The 8,239-nt window shown below is 70.0% G+C and overlaps 1 protein-coding gene across 1 annotated transcript; it reads left to right on the top strand.

The window, feature by feature from the left end:
* The first annotated feature begins 3,256 nt into the window (after window positions 1-3,256).
* On the top strand, window positions 3,257-7,988 carry SHC2 (SHC adaptor protein 2). Its single transcript, XM_075175856.1, is given in 13 exon segments — window positions 3,257-3,328; window positions 3,331-3,864; window positions 4,616-4,686; window positions 5,055-5,115; window positions 5,285-5,404; window positions 5,532-5,585; window positions 5,808-5,859; window positions 6,024-6,150; window positions 6,304-6,484; window positions 6,569-6,635; window positions 6,733-6,897; window positions 7,311-7,612; window positions 7,787-7,988. Coding segments are annotated over 13 exon segments (1,935 nt in total). The 3' UTR covers window positions 7,916-7,988.
* The last annotated feature ends 251 nt before the right edge of the window (window positions 7,989-8,239 follow it).

Below are 8,239 nucleotides of genomic sequence, written 5' to 3'. Positions count from 1 at the left end.
AAGGTTGAACAGGGACCCACGCCGGGGCGGTGACAGAGGAGGCTGCTGAAGGGTTGTCCCTGCACCACCGCAGCCCCGCTCAGTGCCAGGCTGGTGGCTCTGCCCTCTCAGTGCCAACGTCTCGGCTGGTTTCAGTTGTAGTTACAGCCGACCGCCTTCCTGGGAGGATCCTGGCCCTTTCCCTGAGCCTGGTGCCAAGAGGAGATGGGGAGGGGGCAGCTGGGCCCGGGGCTGGAGGGGCTCGGCACTGCTGGGGGGCTGCGGTGCGGCTGCCGGTGCTGCGGCGGGAGAGCAGCGCCCGCCTTGGCACCGCCGGCGAGTCACTCGCGTGCTTGGCTGTGCACGCACGTGTTCTCCTCCCCTAATTAATCCTTCACGGCTTGGAGAGCACTTGATGTTGATTCCCCTAATGCAGTGCCAGAGGTGTAAGGAGATTAATTAGACACAGCTTAGAAAAGTTATACAAATTGGGTGCTGCTGGGGAGTGGCACGGTGGGGGCCAGCCCTGCTCGCCCCCTGGCTCGAGTTGGCCACCCCAGCAGCATTGCTTGGTCCAGGGGGTGTGGGGCTGCTGACCCCCGTGGCAGTGACCAGGGGTGACTGGAGGGATCTCGCGGTGGGACGGGACGCTGCCCCGCAGAACGGGGTGGTGACGAGATGCTGTGGGGCTCCCCCCTGCCCACAGAGCGCCCGAGGCTGCGATCCAGCCTTTATTCATGGAGGCTTTCCTTTAAGTAATGATTAAAAGCAGCCAAGGGAAAGCCCTTGACGTGAAGCTAACTCTCCAGAGCCTGAGACCGGCTGCAAATGAGATGAAAATAATCCCCCGGCCACCAGGGACTTGTGCAGGAGAGGAGAGCAGCTCCATCTCCCCAGGGCTGCAGGCGAACGTGCTGCTGCGGCGGGCGTGGGTCTGGTGGGGGCTGATGCTCTGTGCCCGGCTTTGCTCCCATCCCCACGCCGCGGGGTGCCCGGGCCTGTCCCCACGCCCGTGGTCCCCAGGGCACTCTGCACGTGGCATGGGGTAAAATTCCCGTGACCTCCACGGGGACCCGGCGCCTTCCCTCGAGCCGACCCCCAGCCCCGCGGGAACATGCACCCAGAGCCACCCACACCGGGGAGGGACCCGAGTCCCCACTGGAGCCGCCTGGAGAGCACGGAGGAGCCTGACTGGTTCCAGTGCTCTGCAGTGGTTTAAAAACAAAACCAAGGAGGGCGGAGAGAGGAGAGAGCAGAGAAGCGGTTCCTAATATGGCAACAGCAAATGTAATTCTATTACCTTGATTTATTGATCGCACTTAGAGCAATTACTGGCTTTCACCCCATCACCTGCCAGGGAGCAGGAGACAGCGAGGAGAAGGCAAGACAAAGGCGGCCGCGCGTTGCCCAGGGCACGGCCGGCCTCTGGGGAGGCTCCGGTTTTGTTTGTGCCGGTTGGCGTGGGGGGAGAGCTCCCGCCCGGCTGCGCGGCCGCAGCAGCATCGCCTCCGCAGGCAGGGGAGCGGGGCGGTTTCCACCCGGTCAAGGAGGCTCCTCGGGAAGCTGGAGCCAAGCGCGTCTGCTTTGCAAGGAGCCCGTGATGTCGGCACTGTGGGGACAGAGGCCGGGCGTTACGATGACTTTGGCGATGGAGGGGATGGTGGGCTGGGGAAAGGCGAGGGTCCCCAGGGCACCAACGCGGCAGAGCAGCTGCGGGCCCCGTTCTGGGCCAGGGGGTGGGTTTCGCCTGTGGGCCCCTTCACCCCGCAGCCCCTCGCCCCTCTGCGCCCAGCCAGCCTGGAGCCAGGCTGTGGCGGAGGGGTCGGCATCCACAGCAAAGCCCTGGAAACGCCAGGGCAGAGGGTGAACTCAAAAGGAAGCGGTGGCTCCAGGCTTGGTCCCCGGCTCTGCCAGGGCCGCGCTGGGCAGCTGGTGTGAGTCGTGCTGGAGCATCGCCTCATCGCCTCGCAGGGACGGGGCTTGCACCCTCTGCCTGAGCTCGGCTCCCGCCGCCCCGGGCACCGGCAGGAAACCCCAATGGGAGTCCCCGGTTCTGTCCGCACCAGCCCAGCGCCCATCTCACACCGGGGAGGACACGCACAGCCCGGCCCCTCTCTGAGCCCTGCGGTGAGCGGGATGCCATGGGTTGGTGCCGGGCTCGACGGGAGGTCTGAGTGCTTTGAACTGCTGGAAAAAAGCAGCAGCCCCAGCGCTGGAGGAAGGGCGAGTTACTTGATTGAGGTCAGAAAGTCCCTTTCTTTTTTTTTTTTTTTTCCCTGCTTGCTGCAGATACTGGCAGAGAAGCAAGAAAATGATTGTGCTTTTTACTGCCTGAGCCCTCCAGACAGATATAAACAAGCGGGAGCCAGACCTGGCTTTGGAGGCAGGTGAAATCAGAGTGAACGAGACCCCTGGGCTGGGAGGCACAGAAATGGGGCAGCCCCGTTGTGCAGCGAAGCCTGGCAAAGCCTCCCACACCCCGGCCTCCCAGCCAGCCTCGGGCTCCATGCAAGAGCTTTTTGGTGATGAACATGTGGAAAGAGCAGAAAATGTCCCCTTTGCGGGTGACGGCAGCGGCCAGAGCCTGCTGGCCCCTTCCAGAAGCTGCCTGCTCGCCACTCCAGCTAATTGCGAAACGTGAGGGGTGAACAGCCCATGCATCAGCCTTATGGCTCCCAGGGGAAGGGGCCTGCTCCGCTGCCCCCCCAGCCCATTAACCCTGCAACACCTGCGGCAAAGCCGGGAACCCGCAGGGCCAGTGCGAGCCCAGGGGGCTCCGGCTCAGCCGTGGGCCGCAGCGAGTAGCTTCGGACCAGGGCGCAGGGCAGCGTGCGAGCGGCTCCGTCCCCGTGGGCTGTGTTTGCGGGGGCACAGAGATGTGGTGGGCGCAGCCCAGGCGCGGGGGCTGCAGAGCCCTGCCCGGAGGTCTCAGCCGGCTCAGGCGCCCCAGGCTGTGCTGAGAAGAGTCCGGCCGGCCTCGTCCCCCGCTGTCCCCAAATGCCAGGACCGCGCCTGCCCTTTCTGCGGTTCACACTGCCGCGTCCCCACTGGTGACTCGGGGGGGGCAGCACAGCCTGGGGGGCACAGGGCGGCTGGGGCAGCCGGAGGATGCCGGGGGGATGCTCGGGCAGCCGGGGGATGCTGGGGGGTCGGGGGAGCGGGGGATGCTCGGGCAGCCGGGGGATGCTGGGGCGGCCGGGGGGGTCGGGGGGGGCCGGGGGGCGGGGGATGCGCTGGCGGCCGGCGGGGCCGGGGCGGGCGGCGGAGCGCTCGCACCATGACATCAGCGCGGCGCGGCCCCGGGGGAGCGGGCGGGGGGCGGGAGCCGGCGCGGCGGCGGCGGCGGCGGAGCGGAGCGACGGCGGCGCGGAGCGGAGCGCGGTCCCGGGCATGCTCCCGGAGCCCAAGTATGACCGCTTCCGCGACGAGCCGCTGACCGCCTCCATGCCGTCGCCGGCCCCCGGGCCCTGCCCCGCGGCGGGCGAGGAGCCCGAGCCCGGCACCACCTTCTGCGCGCTGCTGCCGCGGATGCCGCAGTGGAAGTTCCCCGGCCCCGCCGGCTTCCTCGGCCGCGGCCCCGCCGGCGCCGGCCGGGAGCTCTCCGCGCCGGCCCGGCCGGGCGGGACCGCGGCCGCGGGGGCCCCCTCGGCGCTGGCCGCCGTGCTGGGCGCCTGCGAGCCGCTCTGCGCCGCGCCCTGCTCGCTGCCGGCCGGCGGGCGGCCGCGGGGGACGGCGGGGGCGGCGGGGCGGGCGGCGCGGACGGAGGCGGCCCGGCCGGGCGGGGAGGAGTGGAGCCGCAAGGGCAGCTTCATCCGCAAGCCGGCGCAGGGCTGGCTGCACCCCGACGAGCGGGTGCTGGGGCCCGGCGTCTCCTACATCGTCCGGGTAAGTCCCGCCAGGGCCGGGGCTGGAGCCGGAGTCCGCCCCGCCGCGGCAGGGCGCGAAGCCCCCGGCCCCACGCGTGTCCGGGGCAGCGGGTGGCCGGGGAGCCCCTTCGCCGCCGGGCTGGGGCTCGGCGGGTCTGCTCCTCCCGACGGCTGCGGGCAGAGCCTCCGGTCCGGGTCCCCGCCGGTTGCCCCAGAGCAGGCTGCTCCCAGGGACCTGCCCTGGGACGGGCGTCGGTGCCGAGCGGTGCCGTGACCGCGGCCAAGGGGACGTGGTGGGGATCCGGCCCGGAGGGTGTCCTGGGCAGTCACCCCCACCACGCACAGCCTGCGGCCCCCTCGCTCCATCACGGGCAGCCCGGCCCCGTTACGCTGCTCGCATTGTCTGGCATGTCCCGAGTGGGACGGCACGGCCTCCCAGTCCAGCCTGGGACAGGACCAGGGGCCGGGGGGGCTGCCTGTGCCGGGGAACCAGCCCCAGGACCCAGCGGCAGCCAGCCCCTACGAGGGCGGCACAAGCTATAGCACACAGATGAGTTTGTCGGGTCTCAGCGCAGGGTCTGGGTGTGCGATGGGGCATTTTGGGGTGGACGGTGAAAAAGTGCCGTGCATTGGGGTGAGAGCCCTGGAGCTGGCATCGAAGGGGCCCTTCTCACTGACACCCGGCTCTTCCCCTCCTCTCATCTCCATCGCCTGCCCTGGGCTGGTGGCGGTGGCCGGAGGAGGCTGCTCTGACCCTGTCCCCCCTGCAGTACATGGGGTGCATCGAGGTGCTGCGCTCCATGAGGTCCCTCGACTTCAACACCCGGACACAGGTCACCAGGTACAGCCCCGCGGTTCCGCTCTCCTGCACCCCGCTGCCTCCCGGACCCCCCGGCGGCCCTGGGTGCTCCCCCTCCCCGGGACCCTCCCCCTCTGGGGGAGCCCTGCCCGTGGGATCCACCCCGCACGCAGGGACGTGGACGAAGGGCACTGCCGCAGATCAATGGGCGGAAAGAGGAGAAGGGAGGTGGCCCCGGCTGGGATTACATACTGCGGGCTTGTGACATGGGGCAGCGCTGCGGGGATGCTGCGGCGCCTGGGGCTGCGGGGGCTGATGCCCCCAGACCCCGTGGAGCTGCGGGCAGGGAGGTGGCTGGGAAGGGGCCGGGGGGCTGCAGCAGTAACCCGGCCGGGGGCCGTGGATTGCAGGGAAGCCATCAACAGACTGTACGAGGCGGTGCCGGGTGTGAAGGGCATCTGGAAGAAGAAGGTGAGTTTCCACCCAGCCCGTCCCTCCCTGGGCTCCTTCCTGGGGCGAGCCGGGGCTGGGGACGGGGTGCTGGGGGTGCCTGCCTAGTTTGTGGAGTGGAGCCTGGGGTCTCTCGGGGCACCTGGTCCTGGGGGGCTGCATTGTCCCCATGCTCCTCTCCTCCCACCAGGCTCCCAACAAAGCCCTCTTCTCCATCCTGGGCAAGAGCAACCTCCGCTTTGCTGGCATGAGCATCGCTGTCAACATCTCCGTTGACGGGCTGAACCTCATGATCCCCACCACGCGCCAGGTGAGAGCCGTCCCTGGGGACGCGGCCCCGCCACCCACCACGTCCCAGCCCTCTGCCTCCCGCCGCGAACCGGCGGGGGCTGGCGGCCCCCGCGCTAACCCCCCCCCGGACTGTCTTCCCCCTGCAGATCATCGCCAACCACCACATGCAATCCATCTCCTTCGCCTCCGGCGGGGACACGGTGAGGCACGCGCGCCCCAGCCCTCCCCCGGCTGCGGTCCCTCGGGGGGGGCGGCGGGGACGGGGGCTGCCCATCCTATGGCTGAGCTGAACTGCGGGGCAGCCTGGTCCCGGGGCAGGACGTGGGGCTGGGGCCGAGCCCATTCCCCTCACCCCGGCAGCCCCAGCCCTGCTCCCCGCACGGCAGCGGGACGCGGGCCCTGAGCTCCCCCTCTGCCTCCAGGACACCACGGACTACGTCGCCTACGTCGCCAAGGATCCCATCAACCAGAGAGGTGACGCTGACCCCCGTGCCCGGGAGCTCTGCGGAAGAGGAGGGATGTGCTGGGGGATGAAGGCTGGAGGAGGGGATCCCTCGTGGCGGGGACGAGGAGGTGGTCCCAGAGGGGTGATGGGAGCGCGGGGGAAACACTCGAGCCGTCCGTCTGTCTGTCCGCAGCCTGCCACATCCTGGAGTGCTGCGAGGGGCTGGCGCAGAGCGTCATCAGCACGGTGGGACAGGCCTTCGAGCTGCGCTTCAAGCAGTACCTCCACAGCCCCCCCAAGGTGGTGGCACCCCCGGACAGGTAGGGGGATGGGGGGCCCCGCTGTAGCCCCGCACCCCCTGTCCCGGGCTTGTCCCCTGGCTGGGGGTCACTCTGGGAGCCCCTGTCCCTGCTGGGTGTGGGGAGGGGTCTGAGCCGGGCAGGGTGTCCCCAGCTCACCCGTCCCTGCTGCAGGGTGCTGGGAGCGGAGGAGTCGGCCTGGGGAGAGGATGAGGAGGCGGCCGAGCACGATTACTACAACAGCATCCCAGGGAAGGAGCCGCCCCCGGGGGGGCTGATCGACTCCCGGCTCCGGCACGGCACGATCCTGGGCCACGTCCGCACTCAGCCCTCCAGTTCCAGCCCCCCCAGCCAGGTTAGCCCCTGGGGCCACTGCCGGCCCTGCCGTGGGGGTCCCAGGCAGGTCCCCCCCGACACCCTCACCATCTTCTCTCCTCAGGGTGGGTTTGCAGCCAGGCGAGACCAGAGCAGCCAGCCGGGGCCACCCTGGGACCTGGAGAGCCAGGGTGGGTACCGCCGTGGGGGGGGGACCCTGGGGACCGTGAACCGGGGTACCTGCAGCTCTGCCCTGCCCGGGCTGGCGGTGATGCCTGGTCCTCGCAGGCCAGCCCTGCGATGGGTACCTGCAGGCGGACGGCCACCCCCTGGGGCCGCGGGACTACGAGGAGCACATGTACGTGAACACGCAGAGCCTGGACGCCTGGGAGCCGGAGGCGACGGCTCGCGGGGTGCCGGAGGAGAGCCCCAAAAAAGACCTCTTTGATATGAGTAAGCCACCGGGCTGGGGGTCTGGTGCAGGACTTGCTGCAGAGGGGCTGAGCTGTGCCAGCGGGCTGCCCAGCCGCGTGCCGCAGCCCCGGCGGTGCTGAGCCCACAGCAGCGCCGTGCTGGGGGCCAGGCAGCCGTGAGCCGGGGCCCCATCCTTGCCGGGGTGGCAGGGCTGTGCTGGCGGCAGGGCTGCTGGAGGGGGCAGCCGTGCCAGTGCAGGGGGGGCACCCTCCCCTCTGGGTGCAGAGTCATGCTTGGGGTGGCCGTGGCGCAGCAGCGTCTGGCCCAGAGGTGGGTCTGGCCGTAACCCCAGGTCCTGCTGCCACCGCTCGGCCCGTCGCTGTCCCCGCCATGCCCCAGCCGTGCTTTACGCCCCGGAGGGGGTGACGCCCCACACTCCCTGGCTCCCACAGGGCCGTTTGAGGATGCCCTGAAGCTCCACGAGTGCACTGCTGGGGGTGGCAGCAGCCCCCCCATTGAGGACCAGTGGCCGAGCCCTCCCACGCGAAAAGCCCCCATCGCCCCCACGGAGGAGCAGCTGAGGCGGGAGCCGTGGTACCACGGGAAGATGAGCCGACGGGATGCCGAGAGGCTCCTGCAGACGGATGGGGACTTCCTGGTGCGGGACAGCCTCACCAACCCGGGGCAGTACGTGCTGACCGGCATGCACAGCGGGCAGCCCAAGCACCTCCTGCTCGTGGATCCCGAGGGCGTGGTAAGGACAGGGCGCAGGGTGGGCGACGGGGGTGAGGGTGGGAAGGGATTGGGGGGGGGGGAGATATCCACGGGGGTGGGGAGGCACCAGGGGGGGTTGCATAGGAACCACGTGGGGGGGGGCAGCTCTCCTGGGCTCAGGACCGCTGTGCCCCCCCCCCGCCCCGGCCCCCAGGTGAGGACCAAGGACGTGCTGTTTGAGAGCATCAGCCACCTCATCAGCCACCACCGGCAGAACGAGCAGCCCATCGTGGCTGCGGAGAGCGAGCTGCACCTCCGCCAGGTTGTCCGGAGGAAGCAGTGATGCCGGGGGGGGGGGTACGTGAGCCCCCGACCCGCTCCCCTAGCACCGGACTCGCCCCAACCCCAGGGCAAAGCCAGAGGCCCTTTGCTCTCCCCTCCTCCAGTTGTGCCTGGCCTCTGGGGGAGGCAAAGCCCCCTCCACACCCCAGGGTCAGGCTCCCCATCCCCCTCCCCAGCAGGGCCTCGCAGTCCCTGGCCCCGAAGACTCCCACCCCCCCCGCTGCCTCCCCTTTATCGTCCGCATGCGCAGCCGGACACAGAGGTGTTTATTCCACGCGTGGAGGTGAAACGCTGCCGGGGGGGGAGCCGATGGGTGGCCTCGCCG

Source organism: Calonectris borealis, chromosome 28, assembly GCF_964195595.1.
Source record: "Calonectris borealis chromosome 28, bCalBor7.hap1.2, whole genome shotgun sequence".
NCBI lineage: Eukaryota > Metazoa > Chordata > Aves > Procellariiformes > Procellariidae > Calonectris > Calonectris borealis.
This window is presented reverse-complemented; position numbering and strand designations above follow the sequence as displayed.